Source organism: Typopeltis vanoorti, chromosome 15 (genome assembly GCF_054136105.1).
Source record: "Typopeltis vanoorti isolate ZY-2024b chromosome 15, IOZ_Tvanoo_1.0, whole genome shotgun sequence".
In the NCBI taxonomy this organism is placed as follows: Eukaryota; Metazoa; Arthropoda; class Arachnida; order Uropygi; family Thelyphonidae; genus Typopeltis; species Typopeltis vanoorti.
In genome coordinates, this window is record NC_143563.1 from 55,451,667 (window position 1) to 55,475,141 (window position 23,475).

At 33.2% G+C, this 23,475-nt stretch overlaps 1 protein-coding gene across 1 annotated transcript in view; it reads left to right on the top strand.

The window, feature by feature from the left end:
- The first annotated feature begins 1,409 nt into the window (after nucleotides 1-1,409).
- The window catches only part of LOC150098771 (trypsin-1-like), a 28,530-nt gene continuing 6,464 nt past the window's right edge, over nucleotides 1,410-23,475 (top strand). The window contains exons 1-6 of the mRNA XM_090405014.1: nucleotides 1,410-1,449; nucleotides 1,703-1,875; nucleotides 9,319-9,489; nucleotides 10,784-10,860; nucleotides 14,298-14,398; nucleotides 21,459-21,727. Coding sequence (XP_090261140.1) covers nucleotides 1,704-1,875; nucleotides 9,319-9,489; nucleotides 10,784-10,860; nucleotides 14,298-14,398; nucleotides 21,459-21,727 — 790 coding nt within the window. The 5' untranslated portion in view covers nucleotides 1,410-1,449; nucleotide 1,703. The remainder of the gene's footprint in view (nucleotides 1,450-1,702; nucleotides 1,876-9,318; nucleotides 9,490-10,783; nucleotides 10,861-14,297; nucleotides 14,399-21,458; nucleotides 21,728-23,475) is intronic.

The window sequence follows — 23,475 nt, forward strand, 5'->3', positions numbered from 1 at the left end:
AGCCGGTTCTCCTTGAATTCTGATGACTCGAATTTTGAAGACGCGACACTCAGGGTAGCCCCTGAGTTTCAAAACGTTTCAAAAAACGTGACATGCAAACGTGACATAAAAAGGCTTATCATTTTATATATATATAGGTTAGATATTAAAGGAAGATATTCTTACCACTTTTACTGTGTAGGAACTAGCTCAGGTTACTAGTGGATAATATGTCTAGTGTTAAAGTAGAGAAGACAGATTGTTAAGGCGAGTAGATTATGCCTTCTAGTTGCTTCATAGGCCTGCTTTTTGGAGGAGGAAATCGGGGTTTCCAGGTGTAAGAAAAAAAAAATCCTTCTGCTTCCTTTCTTACCAGCTATTTCATCTTCAGCTGAAATGTCCTAGAAATGTTCCACGAAGGTTCGTTAGAATTTGAATGTAGGTCTTTCTAATCTTAGGGAATGTGTCATTCACTCAGAAAGAACTCCCAAGAAGTCATGATTATATAATGAACCGCTCCGACTCATAATTAAATGGACGATTAATATTAATATGCTATATTTATATCATTTATATCACGATAATGATCAGCACAATAATTGATAGCCACAAATGGAGGAGTTTTATGTATTTATTTATGTTTTTATCGATATAAGTTTAGCATCTTCTCTACCTTCTTCAAAATTATGGGTGTGACAAGTTCAAGTTCCTGATTTGTGTGCGTATTTATGTGAGCGAAATTGCCTCATACGACCATCGACCATAACAAGCAGGTAAACTGTTTTTTTTTTTTCCCTGCTTTAACAAAGGCGGAAAGCCAATGGAGCAAACAGGAAATTCCTATTAGCGAGCCCACAGAGTTCCTCCTAACGCATTACATTACCCTAGTTTTTCTGTCACCAAAGTGATCCTGGCAACTGCGTAACAGAATAGGAAACAATGCCCCCGGATTTGTTTCGTATGGGAACGAACCGGGAAGGTACATCGAACTGGGATACTCTTGATTTGTACAGATTACAACTCGTAAGCCGGATTTCAATGTTAAGATGCTCCGTCATATGTATAAATAACATAGTATATCAGTCGTCAGACAAAAAAAAAAAAAAAAAAACTATTTAGTATCAGATCGTTTGATGGCAAATATTTCTTGTGGCAATTCTAAACAAGCATTTATTATACAGCGAAATCATTGTAACTCAGGCTTAAAAGGAAACAGTTTTTTTTTTTTTTTTAAATAATAATAAAACGATGAAACTATTTTGGGTATTCTTTTTGTGGAAATTTAATAAACGGATTTATTTTCAGGTTGGACTGACGGTAAATGACATCTGACGATGATGAACCTACTGACCTACATACGCAGTAACATTTTCGATTGTAGATAGACTTTCCGACTGTATGAATGCATTAAGAGTCGTAGCAATGACGAGACTACCCGCTAGATGACTATAAGAACCTGGTACATACAAGGTAATTATATGTACATGTTTATAAATGTTCCCTTAAACAGTGCCGTTTCTAATAAGCTAATCATTATTACTTGGAATAAAGAAGCTATTATTACCGACGTTAAGTACAATGCCATTCCACTGAAATGGATTACTAAAGATCCGAATGATTTATACATCGATCGTACCTTTAATTCATTAACTTTCATGACATTCTTGATTCAAATAAAAGCATGTTTCAGTAATGTGTAATTTCGTTTTTTTTTTTCTTTCAGGATGCTGAAGGTGGTTTTCTTGCTACTAGTCATATATATATTCTCAACTGCCTCTTACCAGTCCATCTATCACACCCAACAACAACACCATCTGTACCAGGAAAGGACTTCAATGAAATTTTTGGATAGTAACTTCGTTTCCAACTTCCTGAACATTGCTCAGTATCTCAGAGGTATTTTCTTCTCTTTGTATTAAATATTTATAGTATTACAACGCTTCCTTCTTTTTAGGAAATCATCGGTCTGCGAATTTAGCATTATTCGATTAATTATGAAAGATTAACAGTTACAGTTGCAAGCAAATAATAAAATAATGATAAGAAGAGGAGAATGAATTCAAACTTTTCTAAAACGCACATGTAATAATATTAATAAGAAGAATACGTATTTTATTTAAATACATCGTGGATTGCTTTTATCTCGTTAGGATTCATTTTGTTTTGAACTACATTACAGTTAATGTTTAATTGTAAATGCTACCCGGAAGGGATTTAAGAGGGAAATTTAGAAACACAGGCTATTGTGTTATCATCTTAACAGATGGGCAAAAAATGAAGATTGGAAAGTGGAGAGAAGATAGCCATTGACTTATTCTGTATTATTAAACCTATAAGCTGACTTCAAGTCAATTGACAATACGACAGTATAGACTAAGCAATATAATGTCAAGATTTTCAAATAACTTGACTGCAAAGATTATGTTAGCATTGTATCGGTTAACTACGCATTAAAGTTACAGGGTTATAAAACTTTTGCACAAACAAAATTATTGTTTTTATTATATCATAACACGTCGAGCAATTAAACTGCAGGGTCTCTTTTAAGAGTACCTTTTTTAAAAAAGAGTACTTTACTCTTTTTGACTCGCATTTTTTTTAAAAAGTTTCTTCGAAATATATTCTTTTTATAATTAAGAAAAACATTTGAATAGATAAAGGGTAGAACATTATAACAAAAAATAGAGAAATGCATCGACATTCCCCCCACCACCACCACCACCACACACACACTTCACTTTGCTAAAAATATAGATTTTAATGAATGCAACAAAAAAGCTATTTACATTTCAAAATATTACAAAGTTAAAAAAAAAAGCTTTTAAAAATATAATGCAGAAATGAGGCAAATTATAAGAATGAAAAAAATGAAATCTTACTTTCTTCTTATTCGAAGAGTTATCGTTTTCCAGCTACTTCGAAACGTCACGTTATCTTTGTCAACGGGGTTTCAGTTATCAGTTGGGCTAGAGTTCCTCGTTCTCTGTGGTAGTGGTGGTGAAATTCGAACAATTCAATTTTCTATGCAAACTCTTCAGGCGTTACTTGAACTAATGACCAATGTATGATACACCTGATTGGTAAATCCGTTTTAATGTTCTGTTTGCCTTCCCGTAAGCTAATAGTTTTCCCAGCTTTTAATTTTGCACCAGAAGATTGTGCATAGAGTGGGCGCGCGCGTATTTGTAGGCTGGGATTGACTGTTTTGAATGACGACTGAAGCAACTAAGGCTATGAAACCAGTATAATGATGTCTGTAAATTGCATTTTCTTCTGGCCAGTTTGCCTTACCCTACTCTAGAGGAATGAAGTAAGACAAATGATATTTTTATTCCTAAACAAACAATACGATTGAGCCATTCTAGGGGTGGGGGAGAAATACAATGCCATGTTCTTCAAACGAATCTGCTACTAAAATTACATTTAAAAATCAGAGCTTATGTTGATGACGTTATCATCATGATACGTAATGAAGAGGAAATGAAAACAATCACATGATACTCTTTGGTTCCCGAGTCCCGTATAAAATTCCGTATATAACATGCATTGGATAAGGGTTATGCATACACAGTGGTATTTAAATTTTGCAAACGCTTTTAAGAAATTGCATATAACAAGCCAGTAATTAAATCGGAACCGATGGGGCTAAACAGTAGATTAGAGTAAAAATTGTGACCTCTGTTCTAGAGTAAGATGACGCGTGAAAGTGAGCTTGATCGTTTATTTTTAAACAGAAGTGTTTTCTGTACAGTATTAGATGGTTTAAGTAATGGGAGGTTGGTATCCCTATATTGTCAGTATTTAGGAAAGGTATTCATTCGACCTTTTCTTGATCAAAACCGATTTAGTGCTAAGTTTTCGTTGGATTCTTTGCGAAGTGAAGGTGGGGGGGTCTCGGAATAATAGTAAGCTAGACAGATAAATGGATAGTACAAGAGCTGGAGGGGAAAGGAAGAGAGAGAGAGAGAGAGAGAGAGAGAGAGAGAGAGGATAGCTACAAATGATTACAAGAAAACCAACTTGTGACCCTTGTCATAAGTCTCGTCAGGGTGAAGATTCATGATGAGGACACTGAGCTGAAAACGTCGAAACAGGCTGGAGTAAACTTGCAAGGTAGTCATCATTATTGGCAATAATGGGGGAAAATACAATGAAAAGAGGGAATAGTCACATAGAAAGCGAATTTATAAGATGATTACTGAGGGGGTAATTATCTTTGGTAATTATCACATAATGGGGTATCTATTTTGCCTCCAAGCGAAGAGACTGACTTGGCATGTTGAAGTTTTGTTTAAGGAATATATGAATGTGACGAGAGTGTTAAGAGCGCTAAGGCAATATGTGTGCTCACATTATTAATTATAAAGCAATATTGTGTAAAATAGGAAATCATGAAAAGTCGCTCCATAGAGAGTTTACTTGGGTGAAATCCATCCCACTCCGATTTTCTTACACTATTGGATAAATGTGGAATTACAGAGTGGAAACTTATAACAAACTTAAAAGGCAGTTTTAAACAATACCATGGAATTAAAAAAAAAGTAATAGAGCTCATTTTTGTTTCATACCATGAAAGCAAGGATTGAAATGATATTTCCATAATTTTTCATAATTTAAAATAAATGTAGATTATGCAAAAGTAAAGCAGAAAAGGTTCACCTAACTGGTATACACTAAAATTACCCAACAAAGTATAAACAATGTCAAGATAAGGGCGTCAGAAAAATACATTGAAATTTATGCAAAAAAAGTATGATTTCCTAGAAGAAAATGTATGCCTTCTTAAATGAATCAGCCAGTATAATAACTGACAGAAGAATTAGAGGAGTACTACGTCGACATAATTCGTGTTACTGAAACAAACAAACAAAAAATGTGAGATTCTTCTAAATAACTTCAGAATGTTATATACAAGCAATAATGAGAACAGCTTCTTCCATTCCTGAATAATGATAGTTTCAAGTAGAAATGCTGTTAGCAAATATAAATGAGGAATTCAGAAATGAGATTTATTTTTGCCTACTATCCTACAAAAGGTAGACTAGAATAAGTGGAAAATTTTTTCGAGTCAGAAAAAGCAGCTGACATAAAGAAAAAAGGAAAATTGGTTCTTGTTGGAGCTCTGAATAGAAAAATAGGAAATTAATACTAGACATGTAGAACTGTCCGAGAAACATTGGAGAAAACAGCAATACTAATGATAATAACAAGCATCTGTTGGATTTCTGTTCACCATATTATTAATACCATATTCCAACAGAAAGATGCGCGCAATAACATAGTCTCATCGACTGTGTTATTGTTGATTGTGATATCTTCACACTAGTTCAAGATACAGCAGTATACAGAAGAACTGAAATAGAAAGTGATCTCCCTTTCGTTCCGAAAAGAAAATAGTGTAAAAAAGTTTTAAAAGGAATGAAAGTTGAACAACTCCCAGAGGTGAACAAATATATAAAATCTATTCTATATAAAATGAAAGAGTTCGAAAACAAGAAACAAATCTTGGAGACTCTGAAGAAAACATTCATTGATTCAGCCAGAGATATATGTAATAAAGTTATCTACAAGGATATAAAAATTAGAACTCTATGTTGAACTGAGGAAGTTAAAGAGACAGTCTTGGAAAAGAAGAAGGCATATTGAAATTTCCTAGTAAGTAGCAGGTGCCCTGAGAGAATATAGAGAAAAATGGAAGAAAGCTAATTTTTGCATAAAAGTAGCTAAACAGAAGTCATGGGAAAACACTGAAGATAAATATGAGGAAGGTAATAAAATACTCTGAAAGCTAACGAAATGGAGAAAATGCGATTACAAATGGAGGAAAGAGTAAAAGGAATTAGAGATTATATAGCTGATGTGAAATCGAAGTTAAAGATATTAAAGTATCTGGAGTAATTACTTTGATAGATTCTTAAATGAAACAAACGACAAAATGATGATTGCAAATATTCAAGAGAATGCAATGAAGAGTAAATATCAATACTTACGGTAGAAAAAAGTTAACAAATTCCTGTTGAAAATTTATTTTTCACTTGGTTAGACTATAATAAATAAATAAAACACATCTCCTTGCGGATATGATGTTAAGCATTAAGGGAAGGGCCACTACCCAGACTACCCAGCTTACATATCCGCAAGGAGATGTGTTTTGCATTATGGGAGATACTGAGACAAGGAATGATGTTAGCTTGGTCCACCTTTGCTACGAGTTTCCCGGTGTTATACTACCTTACTCCAGTCCTGAAGATATTTTCAGGCGCAGACTTTGTTTGCTCACACTTGGATAAAGGATTAAACTAAATTTATTTTAGTCTAACCTAGTAAAAACTAAACTTTCAACATCTTTCTCTAAATCCAGAGTAATTTAACAAAAAAGTGGCACACCTTTTGGCAACTCCTATAGGTAAAGATGACCTCGCTACTGCTTCTGCCTGGTATCTCCACTTATGGGCCTGGCTCCCACTGAAGAGACCTCAATAAAGGTCAACACTAGTCTGGGTAGTGGCCCTTCCCTTAATGCATAACATTATACATATCCGCAAGAAGATGTGTTTTGCATTATGGGAGATACTGAGATAGGAGTGATGTTAGCTTGGTCCACCTTTGCTACGAGTTTCCCGGTGTTGTACTACCTTACCCCAGTCCTGAAGATATTTTCAGGCACAAACTTTGTTTGCTCACACTTGGATAAAGGATTAAACTAAATTTATTATATTAACAAATTCCTAAAATATGAAAAAGGCAGTGGGAGTAGATGATATTCGACAGAAGTTCGAATATAGAGATATAACAGTTTTACAAAATAATAATGAGCTAATGCCTTTTATCCCCTTATAAGGAGTATATGCAAGATAATTTAATCCTATCCTGCTTTTTGGAGACTGGGTGGACAGTTCAATCTCCACCGGTAGCCAACCAGAGATAGCTGTCCCAAGACTATCACTAATTATAAGCGGCACCCGATAAAGAGACGGCTAAATAAGTGCTGCCATCTCTTGGTACCTAACCCTAACAAGATATTTTATTGCCTGAAATAATGTGACTTCTACTGTCGATTTTCCAGAGTTTAAGGGACTAGAAACCCAAGATTTCGGGAGAAAAAACCCACTTTCCCCTTGCCAGAGATCGACTAACTCCGGAACTGGTCGACGAAAAGCTTAGAAAAAGTTCCTCCAGTCGGCGACTAGACTTGAACTTAAGTCTATCTTTAGGCAGCCTAGTGCAGAAGATGCACGCACCACTTCAACTGAACTATAGAGCCACCACAGTGACTGCATTTCATAATTCAGATGACTTGGTTGAGAAGTCGAATTCCAAATAATTGAAGTAGAGCTCTCATAATATCCATCCATAAAAAAGTATATAAAGTTGAATGGGAGAATTGCGCAGGAATTTTCTACTAAGCGTTGAAGGCACGATTGTGCAAACATACTTAAGAAAAGACAGAAAAATGTGAAATAAAATATTGGAGGAGAATAAACTGAATTTAGTCAAATAGGGGTTGTTAGGATCATATTTTTGCTTTTATACAAATAGTTAAGAAATCATGGATTAAGTTTTTCAGATCTGGAAAAGACATATGACAAAGTACGAAGAGAATAGCTTTTCAAAACACTACAATTATATGGTTTAAATTGAACTTTATACAGAGCAATACAAATTCAAGTTGTAAGGTAGCAGTTATAACTGAAGGAAGCTCAAGAAGATGGTTTAATGTAAAGTCAGATGTAAGAGAAGAATGTACACTATTATTCGTCATCTACATGGGTCACATTATGAAAGAAAGTAGCATAAAACCTGATATATGAAAATTTGGAATATTCTTCTTAGTTCTTTAATTTATGCAGATGATGGTATACTCCCGAATAAAGGCTGTGCAAGTCTTCAGGATTACTGGACTCGTTTGAATAACTTCTGTAAAAAATTTGATATGAAAATCATCAATAAAATCATCAATCATCTATGAAATCAGACAGGAACATTAAAAAAAATCAGCTATGTATTGAATGGAAAACCTGTAGAAGTAAAATATTTCAGTTATTTTCAGAAATTTTTAGTGAAGGTGGCAAATTAAATTCGGAGAATAGGAAAAACTGGCATGATGAGAATAAATTTATATGGAATGAGAAAGAAATTGGTCAAAACACTGAAGTAGTAGTATATAAGACAGTGTTCAAATTCAAACTAATTTTAACTTATAGATCTGACAGTTGCGTTGGAAACAAAACAAAACACTAGAGAACACAGACATGAGAGTGTTAAGAAAAATGAGAGAGAGAGAGAGACTGAATAAATTTTATCGATAGCAGTCATATTAAAATATGAAGATATTAGGAAAGAATTTTGGATTCCAAGAACTTGTAAGTAAAGCAAATCTGAAATATTATGATTACTTAAACAGAATTGAGAAGAAAAGTTAGCAAAATACTTTTTATCTAGGATGGGAAGAAAAAGACTAATAGCTAGCTGATTGATGCGTTTAGCCTCAGAAGATAGAAATATAAAATCTGACAGTATTGGAGTCCTGAGACATAACACATTAATTTGGAAGAAGATTGTCGATAGGAAATTTAGTAATAATGTAAAAACTTTGAATATATTATTATAATAGTATCCTATGCATCTCTTGAAGATACATACCAGAAATTTGATTATGATAAAGTATCATTTTCCCATATCCAAGAATTGATGGAATTTACAAAAAGCAGGGAAAAACTGAGAATGCTACGAAATTTTAAAATTCAGACAGAGCGACATTTAGAACATCATTCACCAGATATAGTGCTCTACAATGTGACTGGGATGCAGTCAATGTGTAGTTAATAAATATAGTGATACCAGGAAGTATTACAGTAGAAAATAAATAGCTAGATAAGCTAACGAAATATTATCGAGATTTATAAAAACTGGGCTCTTTAGAATTAAAATATGCTTTATTAATATAATTTGTAACCAGAGCTCTCAGAATATCTGAATAACTTCAAAATTATCTACATAACTTAGATCTCTTAGAAATTATATTTTCAGCTACAAAATGTGGCTTACTACTTCCGCAATACTTGCTCGATTCTTGAGCCCTTGATTGAACTCGAGTTGATTAAAAAAAAATGGAGTCAGAGAGGTGAACTTTTAAATTTGACTGTGAAATATACTTGTGATAATAATAATAATAATAATAATAATAATAATAATAATAATAATAATAATAATAATAATAAATTTCATAAAAATCTAGATTGTTTTCAGTATTTGAAGACTTTCAGTTCTTTTATTTTGCTCATATTACCCCTTTTCTAAACGCTAAATCTGTCTAATTTGTCTTTCACTACTGTCTAGGACTTCCAACCAGCTGTTCATACGAAGGAAACCCTTATCAGTGCGGGCTCGCCTTAGGGTGCCTTTTTCAAGGTAAACGACCCGTTGACCTCTGTGATGGCGGCATGCTATGGAGCTGTTGCGTTCCGAGAAACATTGCCCCATCTCCTATCGCTGTGGTGAACAGTCCAGGTAAGTGGCACATACAAATAAGCCATAATGGCGACAGAGGAGGTCACCGTGCTAGTAGACATTCACACTAAGATCAAAGTTACTTAAGACACTCGTGATAACCATGTAGGCAGTTTATTTACGGTTGTTGAGAAGAAATATTGATTAGTGTTGCATTCTTTTTTCGTTTAATTGCACAAGGTGTACGTTTGTAATTGAAAAAAAAATATATAACTGAATTTCTGGATCACTAAAAATATTAAACTGAGGAATGCCACAGTTTATTCAAAGCGTTTTCTTTCTAGATCATGACAATTTATAGTACATACGACTGTATTTTGTACTGTTATTTTCAGTGAATATTAAAGTATAGTAATGCTTCATGCTTAACGCATGAGGCGTTTTGTCACGCTTTATGTTACCATGTTACTTTATGGTACAACGTTATGTTACGTAACGCATGAAGTCTTATGCTTCATGCATAAAAGAACCTAAGTATTACTACTGAATCGGGAATGAAAAGAATAAAACATTATTTAACATAGAAGCAAATAAAGGTACCTGAAGGTAATAACAAATGCCACATTGTTCGCAGTTATTACTTCACTCCTTCAACGATTAGGGGAAAAGATCAATATATATTCAAGATTCATTAGTTTCATTACTCATGCTTTTATTAAAAAGAGTATTTTCATACTCTTTCTAATGAAATAGTTTAATATGACAAAAGTAATACTTGCGGATAATTGAATTAACTTTTGAAGAATGCTGGTATTAAACTCAAATGTCGAAACAAATCTCATTTAATACTTACTCAAAGTAACTTTGAAGTTTTTAAAAGAGAGGGGGAGGAATATAAAAACATTCTGATAATAATTATAAGATTTTTAAAGACATTTAAAAGAAATTACAAGATTGAAATGTACTTTGGTTTTTCCACTGGTATGAATTCAACTTCAAACTATGAAAATCTGTTAAGAATAATTTATATCCTCGTTACTCTTAAATATTCCCAGTATTTTAGTGTTTTTTATGTTCTAAATGTTTTAAATAACTAAATTTAAATTAAATTTAAAACATATTTTTTATTTTAGTTAACTGAAACAATATGTGAACTATTGAAGCAGTAGAATTAAAATGAAATAAAACGTAAATTTTGCTATTTCTTCAAATGCAGAAACTGAATATTAAACATCCTATGATACGGTCTTAAAATTCTTGATTCAAGTTATGCTATTTAAAAAGCAGCTTGTTATTTCATTTTCTATGAGTAGTAGTGTTTTCTTGAGTACAATTTATGTAACGCCTTTTTCAGATTGTGGAAAGCCTTACGTCAGACACAACAAGATCGTTGGAGGAGACGACACAAAGTTCGGCCACAATCCATGGCAGGTAAGTATTTTTTTTTTTTTTCATCCTTTATGTATGATGTCAGTTTGTTACGACTCTGCTATTAGCATTGCAAAAAATAAAATGACTTTTATTGCCTCTCCACAGTGATCTAAATTAATGCAGGCAATTATTTCGAATCTTATGCCACTCTGACATAAATGTTTCCGAGTTTGCTCTTTTGATCATTTAGCTCTCATTACGAGACCAAGATTCATCTGCAAATTTCTCGCCCTGTGTTTGCTTCCTTCTTGTCTCTGAGAAGATTTTAACTATTTAAGGAGCGGATTAAAACTATTTTCAATTAGATGATGGTGTGGATGAGTTCTGTTATAGTTTTGGATAGAGTTCATTGTGCTACAAGAAGATTCAGAATTGAATACAGATCAAGAATCGGTTGGAATTATAAAAAGTGACATTTGCAACTCCCAATGACCGGACAGCAACTCCTTAGTGCATCTGATGTACGACGGCTAAAAAATAAAAATTTTTCTAAGGAAATTAAAGCACATTCAAATTAATATGATGATCTTAATGACTGTACAGTCGACCATTACTTTCATAGATTAATAATGCTTCTCTGGGAGGCCTGTTTGCACAAGTCTTGCAGCTGCTTACTTCATTCGTATGCTATCATCATTATATAGTGAAATATTTCCTTTACAGAACTGATTCTGATATAATTGATACCATTTTTATAGGTGATGCTTTCTGTAGTAGCTGTTATTTTTTCCCCTTTTATTTATTCAATTCCTAGACCCATCAACTGCAAAGCAAAATTTGAGCTTTTACAGAATTTTTTTAGGAATGTCAGCAATTAGAAAAAGGAAAACTATTAGCAAATACTAAGTTTTGCATGTTGATACAAAATCATAATTACATATATGCATTATAACAATATGGTTATATACAAATAAATAAGCATTTATTTTATTTCTATCCAGCCATGAAAGGTTGTAAACGTATAGTAACGTCAGTACGCTTGGAGTTAAGACATGGAACATTTCAAGCCATTTCTCATCTCAATAAGTAACATGATGCATCATAACTAGGAATGAAATTCATCCGCCATTTAAAGACATTCGCATATATTCATTGCCCATGAGGAATTCGAACCAATAACTTGCTGGCTGGGGAGCAAATATGCTATCCACTCTGTCAACTTCTGTAACAAAATAACTTGTACCTGTACCACGAACCTAGGCCTTTTGCGTTTGAGGTAGATACGATAGTTATTACTCTGTTTACTAGATGGTAATATATATGAGATGATAATAAATGTCATTATCGGAAAGATGATATTTGTAATAAATTTTAGTTCACATGTCCAGAATATCGTTTTGAGCACAACTACTCTCTTGACAATCGAAGCAACAAAGGCTACGAGACCAATATGATTGCGTTTATCAAAACAGACATTGCTGAATCTTGCACTACACAGGGCAAACGTTCATCATAAACTGATTATGTAGGTAAACTCATACAGATTTCTCAACTGCTGCGCATCACTTATTGTCCTCTCTAACTTTCTGGAATTATGGGGATTATCTTTCATATGACGGATGCTGTTTCTTCCCCCTCTCTGTTATTGTTGTTTTTGTAAAGAATGGGAAAATAGTTTCCCCCTCCTTCCTGGTGATTTATTCGATTATTTGCGATAGTTCATTCATTTGTTGAACAGCACAGAAGGGGGAGAAAACTGAACATAATAGTCATTGATCTATTGACGTGAGCCAATAATTGCTGGTATCATTCGCTATGCAAATATATGAAATCAACGATAATGCCAATTTGCCGCCTGGTTGGCCGACTGGATATGGATGCTTGTGAATATCCTTAGGTGGGAAATGATTTCTCTCTTCCGGAGTGAGACTATCGTCTTTTTTCCCTTATTGGAGGCCTGAAGTGGATTGAAACCGTTTCATTTTGTTCTTTAGATCAATATTTCCGAATTGTGTAAAATATAAATAAAACCCATACTGATTATTCAGCATGGGTGTATTTATATGGATTGAGTTATAAGTATAGGTTGTAAGGGTGAAATAAAATGAATTTAATTTAGGACAATGCTACTTATATTCACAAAACAAAAAGAAATGGGAATTGCTTATAAACTCTATAAAAATTTATGTTAAGAGAAAGTCCTTTGCAGACATGATGATTAGTTATAATGTTATAAACTAAGCTTTAAAAAAAAGTCTACCACCATCAAATATACATATGGATAGAGTCAGGATTATAAACTTCTAAGGTAATGATTTTGTAAACTTGTGTAACCTCTGCCTTAGGAAATTCGCATACCTTTCTTTTCAATAAATAACTTTAAAAATAAATCACTTCTATCTAAAATTTAAGTGATGATAATACTTTATAGCAAAATATTAAGATATACAATGAGAAAATTAATGCATAAGACTATATTATGTAATTCGTATACATCGCATATTTCGAATAATATAATAACTAATCACATGTATCATATGCATTCTTGAAAAAATAAGGAAAAAACTGGATTCATTTTTCAGTTCAAAGTTTCTCAAATCTCTGTCTTATTAACTTACAAATTCATGTACAGTGTTGAGCTAAATATGTAACTAGAATGAAAATTGGTAATAAAATGGTTAAATAAATATTAGGAACATTCTATTTTCAAGTGAAGTATACTAATATGTGTGTTCCTGTCGTATATGTGACTTGTGCTGCTGTAGAAGACAATCATATATGCTTCTAGAATCAATACATCTTTATACTTTCAATGGCACCTAAGAAAAAACTTACTGACCTCGAAAAACGTGTTATCATAAGATGCCATAACAACTCCCTCCGTTTGTAATATTCAGTTGATTTGGGGTGACGTAGGGAGCTGCGTTACCGAAAATCAACTATTGACAGCATTCCCAATCCATGAAAAGGCAAGACCTAGAAAGGTAACGGTTACATTACGTAACCAGATGTTGCACAGAAAGATAGTGCGGAAATCATGGTATCCAAACCTTTAAATATCACTCATATTAATTCTACTAATTTTATCGCATAATTATGTGTCGGAAGTAATGTTTGCAACTCACAATTTATAATATAAGCAAATAAATTCGGAAAAGAAGATTTCAGATTCTCATTTATTTTCTGGCAAAAGAGAAAATTTAACTAAATAACTATTTAAATAACTCGTAAGTAATGCACATTGTACTGCATTGCAGTACAATGTCATTTGAACATTTTGCGCTGCCTTGACACCGACCACGCCCCTTGGGGTATCATCCTTCACAATTTGGAAACTATTTAACATGCATTTTCTTTTTATCGAATAACTTCACTGTTCTTTTGTACTCTCACGGGTACAATACTCTTGCGAGTAAAGGATCAAACAATAAAAATCCAAATTTCGCAAAATTATGAATGGATTTTGAGTGAAGTATTTTTTTTCTCCGTTGTTTCAGGTTGCCATAATAAAACAGGTATTCCTTCAACGAAAGATATCCTGTGGAGGTGCCTTGATACACAAGAAATGGGTTGTTACAGCAGCTCACTGTGTCGCCAGGTAAGATTCGAATAGAAAATGGAAAGTAAGCTACATCTGCAAAAAAACACTCCACTAGGTGCTCATTTCTTCTTATTATCATTCTCTTACATATTCCATCAAGAATTTGTAGATGTTTTCCTTCGGTTCTTCCTTGCTATTGTTTTTAATTCAGCGAAACTTTTCTTATTATATTCTGTTAAAATCAATCTCCTCATGTTTTTAGGACTCTCTCTCTCTCTCTCTCTCTCTCTCTCTCTCTCTCTCTCTCTCTCTCTCTCTCTCTCTCTCTCTCTTTCTCTACCTTTATGGATTCTGTTCTAGGACAGTTTGACAGATCTCCTGATGGTCTTTCCTAATTATATGTCCACTCCACACAAAAGTTTCTTTCTGATTTCCAGGTTGACATTTTGCTGATTTGTTCTTTTCATCACTACTAATTTGTGGCGACCATATCCGAAATGTGTTTCCGCCTATACTCCGTTGTGATCGATTAACGAATGTTTGTAGCCTTTGTTCTATCTTCAGAAGAATTTTTTTTTTTTTTTTTTTGTATCCATGTGAATATTCATTTTCCATATACCGGAAAAGTTTAGCACATGCACCTCTTACCTTTTGAACCCTTATATCAATTCCAGCTATTCTTTTGTATGCTCTTAAATGACTACTGTTTTAACTTATTTGGTACTTTGTTTTTCACATTAATTCCAATTGCTTGCATTTTACTGGTATTTATTTTTAAAACAAATTGAGAGTGATTACTGTTGCAACATGCATCGTTTAATTTCGATATCTACATAGGCTAGGATATTCTATTACCTAGAATATTATTTATTTATCACGATATTCCTGCGTATTATTTATCATTTCTGTCTGATCCAAAATATGATTTAGCACCAGTATAAATAAGGAGATAACAAATCTTTGTGTTACTCTAGGTTTAGTTTGAAAAGGCTGTGCCAAATATCCATCATGACACCTAGCATTAGAATTTCTTATAACCTTCTTTTATAAGGTTTGTTTTCTGTGACATTCTTTGATTGTGATTGTGTCCATACACATTTATCTATCAAAGGCTTTAAAAAGGCTTTTTGCAAGCTATCATTTATTAGATGTGAATACTTTGTAATTAAGTCTTGAATATTTTAATAGCCAAAAGTTAAACTTTTTACGTTTACAAAATTTCTCTTCAGTCCCCTATTAACAGGTACCATTACTTATAGTACCTTTTATCAACGAAACATATAGAAGTATTGAACAGTTTACTTAGTTAAAAAAAATCAAGAGCTCAGCTGTGAAATCTATTAAATAGATATAAGGAAAAAAGACTACTCTTCATTGGTTACTGCACTCCAAAAATGATTCAATGTTTTTTTTAAATATTTAATTAAGCTTGAATTAGAACTACAGCAATAGTACAAACCTTCGACCGCGGAGGAAGAATGGTCTTTAATTAATCAGCCTAATTTGGAAGTTATATTTCATAAAAAAAAACTCATATATAACAAAAATAACACGAGCCAGGTACTGAGAAAGCAAGAGCTTAGTTTCAAATTGCACTCATTACCCTAGTTCCTCCATAGTTAGTTCACCTGTTAAATATGAAATTTTTTATATTACTTTAAAAAAAATGAAGGACAGTCAAGGAATGAATTCTCAAAATCGGTTAAACGATTCGATATGTAGCAGTGTCTGCAGCATTTTCTTTCTTCTCCCTCCTTTGTATCTCCTCTCCTCCATATTTCCAATTGTGTAGAAATTGTCAGGAGAAAAAAAAAGTAAAAAACGACTTTATTTCAAATTTGGACGAAAACAGTTGACTGATATGATTTTTGTGAATTTGTAGAGGAATCAACTTTCCCCTATATCCCTCTATTTTTATTTCATTAGGATAGATTTTCACACCAGACTGTAATATTCCACATCTGATCGAAATCAATTGAATGATGCTACTTGTAGAATTTTATACAGAAAAGCGACACCCTACAATATCCTTTTCTTCTTTCGATACGATTTGTAGTAATAAGAATGAATCCTCTTGCACTTCCTACTTAATTTAATTTCAGTTAGAGTGTTTTCAGAAGACTTTAAGCAGTCATAAATAGTTATATTCCAATTTCTTCGTCAAAATCCTCCTTTCATCTGTAGAAGTATTTGCAAAAGATGTGACTCCTCCTCATTTTTTGTCTGAAACAAAGCGCTCCTTCACTTTAGTCAGACTTCGCTGAATTTCTCCAGAGAATTTTTAACAATATTGAAACAGTTCTCTAACGCTTTTCATTTTCTTTCAAAAGGAACAGGAACCTTTCTATCAAAAGACACTCTTTGAAGACCCGAATTTGGAAATCGGTAGATAGCCGGTATCCTCACTTATCATCTCGAAGATTAAGTATATTTCCCCAACGTCTAGATAAGATATTTTTCTAACCCTAACTATTATTTTTTAAGTTATATTTGATAAGAAATTATATTTTTGTTTTAATCCTTTAAACCATAGGTTCCCAAACTTTTTCGGGCCACCGCCCCTCGATTCCATAAACTCATCGTCAGTGCTCCCTTCCTTACCTGACCCCACCCTACATTCAGAAAAGCGATTCACACAACCCACAAGGAACGGTCGGTAATAACATTTATAAAACAAATTATTAATTATAATTTACATTTATTTTAAATCCAAAAAAACATTTAACTTTAATAGCAAATTTACATTAAAATCTAATAAAACATTGTATTATAATGCTATTCAATAGCAGCTATTGACTTGAATGTTCTGAAAATCCTTAATGTGATGGATGGGCTTCATGGAGTGATACCAGTTTTCCTATGTCTGGTTTAATATCACTTAGCAGGCGTCTTAAATCTCCACGTTGAGTTATCTGGAGTCTTATTCAAATTAAGTTGATGTTGAATCGAACATTATTTCAAAGCCGAATAGAGAAACCACAAAATTTTCATGCCGAATATAGAAACTATAAAAGTTTCGGCGGATCCAAGCGTAAGCAAACCTTTCATGACAGGGGCAACTCGTAGTAAAAGCGGGGTAACACTGATCACTATCCTTAGTATTTCCCATAATGTAAAATACATCTCCTAGTGGACACGCATAACATCATACATGTCCACTAGGAGATGTGTTTTATATTATGGGAAATACTAAGGATAGTGATCAGAGCTTACTTCACCTTTACTACGAGTTGCCCCTCTCATGAAAGGTTTGCTTACGCTTCGATCCGCCGAAACTTTTATAGTTTCTGTATTCGGCATGAAACTCTTGTAGCTTCACTGAACTCTTGTGGTTTCTCTATTCGGCTTTGAAATCTCTTTGCAGAAAGAGCAGAGATCTCTTTCTGTAACTAAAACTCGTCATAAGATTTTAAGATTTCTTAAATTTTGGCTTCAGCTCAAAGTCATTTTGTAGCTCAATTAGTTCTTACTCCATGGCTCCCACTACCCCAGTATCGGAAAATGGATTTATTACCTAATCTGGAACTTCCAACGAAAGTAAATCCTTGATCTACTTACCTTGTCAGGATGTACTTTTTGAAATGTTCAATTATTCTGGAAGGCTTCATGGCCTCATTAGAGAAGACCCTTTCACAAATTGGCACATTGGCAGCTGCTGGTTTGTTTGTGCTGGTATGCATCCATATTTTAGGTATTCAATGCTATACTGCCTACATTTCTTCTTTGTCGTATCTGCATCTGCCATTTCTATTCTGGAACATGCAGAAATAAGCGTACATACATATTTGAAAGCAGTTTTTGTAAATAATAATCTTTATATTTATATCCTCACAATATAACAGAACCTATAATTTGCCAAGCTGTGACACAACACTTACATAGTTAAAAGCTTCACATTTTTGTAAAATGTGAAACTTTTTACAAAAATGTGAACATTACAAAACATTACAAAATAAACATACTCAGTACTATTAAGGTAAAAAAGAACCACTTCAGAAATTACCAACAAAAAACTCAAAAAATGTTTTGGAAAACAACAACATGGAAAACAACGAAAAATGTCTTGGAAACAATAATAATAATAATCAAACACCAGCAAATAATTATTGCACATTTCAGCATTTTGCAGCACACCTTCAGCGCCCCCTGCTTCCTGCTTGCCTCTTGGCGCCCCCTTAAGTAATTCCACCGCCCACCAGGGGGCGGTACCGCCCACTTTGGGAACCACTGCTTTAAACAACCATAAACAAACAAAGTTTGCTCGTAAATATCTTCACCACTAGTCTACTTTTATATAGAGGCTGCTGATTGTTTTTGCAGCGAATGCTTCATTATCCATAATGCAAAAACACCATGGGAAATGGTCACTACTCAGAGGAGTTTCGACCTTTACTGAGGTCTTATCAGTGGGAGCTAGGCCCAAGACGATACCAAGGTTAAATCAGTGAAGTCATATATTTTCTATATACAAGTAATAGTGATGTATCACTATATTATCAAATACTCTGAATCAGATCTACTGTAGTATCAAAAACTGAACTGAACTTTAAAATTTTTACCGCTGGGTTACGTATGCACTCTTGTGTTGCCTCTCAGTTTTGCTGAATTGTGGTATTAAAAGCAGTCTTTCAGAGAGAAAAAAAAAACTCTGTTTGTCTGTTGAAGATCGACTAACTGCGGAATCAAGTGAATCGAATCTGTAATGGCCTTGAGTTTCATGGCAGTTATCACGAGGTTACGGAGGTGCCGTAACTACACTTTTTTGGTGGCGTTTTTCGGTATTTTCAGAATAGACAGCTGTAATAATAACAATCATTATCATCATAATAATAATTATTATTAATTGAATTTAAGACTTCAAATTGAGAGATTATATCTTGTTGAATACATCTGGTGAATAAAAGAAGAGGACAAATAATGCTCAATTAAGAACCGGAGTTACAGCAGGTCGAATTTCTTCTCTAACGATTCTTGTAGTGAATGGTGACTCGCTAACTGTACTTGGTTTCAGAGTCACGTGACTGGATGCACAATTCAAGAAGCGTTGCATCTTTTGCAAGATGATTTAGCAAGATACATGTGCACCACTTTTTCTTTGGCCATTATATGAACCACCTCAACTTTAGAGTTTTTTCTGTCCCTCCGGAGAAGAAGAATAAAGTTGACATATATATTTTCACTTGAAAGCAGAACTGCCATTCAGAATAAAACTGAACAACATTTATTTATTTTTTTTTGTATTAACATTATGTATGAAAAAAAAAAGGTGTTAGCTGATTTTTTTTTCATTATGTATGGAACGATTCAGAAAATCAGTAGTGCGTTAAAACGATGCAGTTGTTTCGCACTTATCGGCAAGTAAATAAAAAAAAAAATGTTATTGTTTTAGGAATCAATTTACTCATGAAGTAAGCAGAACATTATGCTTATAAACTTTATTTGATTTAAATTGCACGCTTGGTAATTTCACGCTTGCTTTTTTTTATACCATGATCATTTATTTCACCGCAAGCCCTCCTAGGTATACATTTCATAGCCTAGGAAGTTAGAAGTAATTTCACAGGCTTAACTGAAACAAAATATAATTTATTGCCAAGTATAATATACTATTCAACCTAACGAGAAACTTCTCCACAACTCTTTCATGAGTTTGAAAAGACAAATATTCTAGACTCTCAGATTATCCGGGAGGTCTGGAAAATAAATTCTCCGGAATAATCCGCAGCATGGGAAACCTAAAAGATTAATAACGTAAATATATTTTTATTTGAAAAAACAAAACAAGATTACTTTTTAATGTACTGAATGATTATGATAAACTTTAACTACATTTATTATTAAAAAATAAATGCAGTAGTTTCGTTTTTTTAGCTTCATAGGAAAAAAATCTCGAGCTTTAATAGCAATAGCTATTTCAAATAACAATATAAATTTCGATGCCAGTTTAAACAAAAAAGTGCTATTTTTTATTATTCTACATATTCCAAGCAGATACTCTGAATGCTTCCTCAACTTTTTCATTCAAATTATAGTTAGCACTACATTAGAATTTTTTTTCTTCGTTTTGTTTTATGTATGGCTTATTTCATTGTTTTCATGATCTCTTAAAATTTCATTATTTGATAACACGCTTTTTCTGAGATTAAATTCATTCATTAAGTTTCTTCAACCAAAATTTTAATTCAAAACTCTGTTTTAATTATTGCATATCCCACATGTTCCGCCGCAATTTATTGTTATAATTTCTGGATAATCTTAAGATTTTAGAGTTGTTTTCAATATCTATAGAAGAGTTCACGTTTTTTTTCCTCGTTATATAAAACTATTATTTTTGAATAAATAACAACTTTGTTAAATTGAACAAAGTATCATATGTAGTTGGTTATTGTTACAATAATTATTAGTGGCATATCATGTTTAATTATGACTTATGAACAGTTGTAAAATTACAAAAGAAACACAAACAAGAACTAATAAAGATTTCAAAATGTTTAAAAATTAACATGGAAATAAATAAAAAAACTTGGTCAAGAGGATTTTTTAAAATTTTTCCTTCATATACATGTTGACACAGATGCTTCCATGAGCCTGCTACAAATTCAGCAAACCACAGCGATTTACTTGCTAGTCGGGGGAGCAGGAGGGGGGTATCTACAAAAATGGGTTTAATATACGCTGTTCCACAGCGTGATATGGAATAAAATTCTTGCTTTATTAAGACGTCTTAAGATGTCAAGCGTTTAGACACCATTAGTGCACTTATTGCCAAATGAGGGTCGTATATATATATCTGTCAGATACCAGGATTGTAGGTTTCTGGAAATAATTCTATAAAATAGTTGCAGAAACATGCAAAAGACTAAGAATACTATATAAATTTATATTATTTATATTTATTTTGCTTTATTTTTGCTTAGTTATACAAAATAATTAAGATATCCATAACACCAGAAAAAAAGGGGAAAAAATCAAAATATGACGAATTATATTTCTTCAACTTCTGATTATAATGAACATTTTAAGATATCCGTAATTGGTGAATGTTGTCGGTTGAAATTTACTATTTTTTGCTGCTTTTTACTGATTGTTAAAGAAACTAATTTTTATTATTTCACAGGACTCCTGCTTCAGGTCTCAGAGTTCGAGTAGGGGAGCACAATATACGTGAAACGACAGAACCGTATTCCCACGAGGAGTACCCTGTCCGCAGGAAAATTGTGAACAATGGTTATAATCCAGCCACCTACCAGAATGACATCGCAATTCTGGAACTACAGAGGCCTGTTATCTTTCGACGGCACATCATTCCTGTGTGTCTACCAGATAAAGGAGACAACTTCACCGGTATGACAGCTTCGGTCACCGGCTGGGGTCGAACTCAGTATGGTAAGCAGAACCAGTACCACCTCCTGAGAATTATTAGGATTTATCGTGTGGATATTAAAGTTATGCTGAAACATTACACAGATGGATCCTTGCGAGTTCCTTTCCTCTCTTTCTATTCGTTCTGATCTTATTTTTGCCATTTTATTGGTCTTTCCATATCTCACCGATCTCGTGATTCTGCAAGATGTTCTTATTATTATTTCCTGTTCTAATGGCACATTGTTCTTATCCTATTTTCTTAATTTTGATATTTACATTCAATTACATTATCTTTAGTTCTTTCCTAATATGTTAAATCGTGATTTAATCCATCACTGAACATATCCTGACTTGATCTGACTAAGAATTTCGTTTCAGATGATTAGATTTTACTAGTCGTTTTCCTTTAGTTATTTATTCTGTATTGCGTTCGTTCACAGCTATTCTTCTTCTTGTCTGCTTTCCTCTGAATGTCACTGTTTTTGGAAAGATGTTTTTAGATTACAAATATGAAGATGATTTCTTGAATTGTTGGCAAAGAAGTGACTTCTTGATGTTCATTTTTTTTCTCCAAAAATTAAAAGCCCGTTAGCAAAGAGATGATTAAAAATTATATTTGACTTATGATTTTTTTCTCATGATTTGCATAACAGAATGCACTATTGTGATTCAATGTAAAAATGGCCGAAAAGGAATTTGTTTCAGCTCTTTCTTCGTTGATGACAAAGAAATTTAAACCACATTTTCTTAATAGGAATGTGGCTAAAATTGCTCAGAGTACATTATCAGCAGAATAATATACCATAACATCTATTGTTATTACCGTATCAACTCAGATTTGTATAAATATAAGTATTTGGAAGAATTTCTAGATAAGCAATAATAGATGTGCACTGATATCACGCTACTCACAATTTTACCTAATATTATTCAAAATTATTTCTTATCGAGTGAAAGATGCAACTATGGCCGAGGTAGCAATGATTTATAAATTATATTATAGCTTATATCTTTATATAAGCTATAATATAATTTATATATAACTTATATAGCTATATATACATTTTTTATATAGCTATATAAGCTTATATAGCTTATAGCTTATATACATCAGAACAACATTCTGATGTTACTCAACATCAGAATGTTGAATAACAGTTTTCTGTTATTCAACATTCCGATAAATATAATGAGATAATGATGTCTAAGGGATACAGTGACTATAAGTTTGAAAAGAGCCTCCGGACTTAATAGTAGAATTCAAGGAAACGATTTGTAAATTTTAAAAGAAGGGAATAAAGAGAGCTGTTAAAACGTTTTCTACAGCAATAAAAGGTGTAAGGGCGCTGCTTTGAGATAATACGGAGTCGTCATGACATCAAATGGCCAATATTCAGATTCGGAGAAAATAAGATAGTGCGAGTGTCTGTTCGCCATTCTGCATGAAGATTGTCAACCGACCATAGGTCTGGAGTTCATTCTTTGGGATATCAAATCCATTATGTAAAACAGAAAGCATTAATCTAATAGAGTTATCCAGTAACAGTACTTGCTCTGAATGTACAATCTCTGCAGACAGAGAATCCGGCTTTTTTTTTTTTTTCCTTAATAAAATGGATAATTAAATAGATTTCAGCCTTTGTTGGACGAGTGAGTAGCACCTTCACTCCTCAGCCAGTTTGAATCCCATTGCACGCATATTTGTGAATGTCTTTGGGGGGGGGGGGGGATAGATTACTAGCCCTTAGCCCGCCAATAGTATTAAGCTA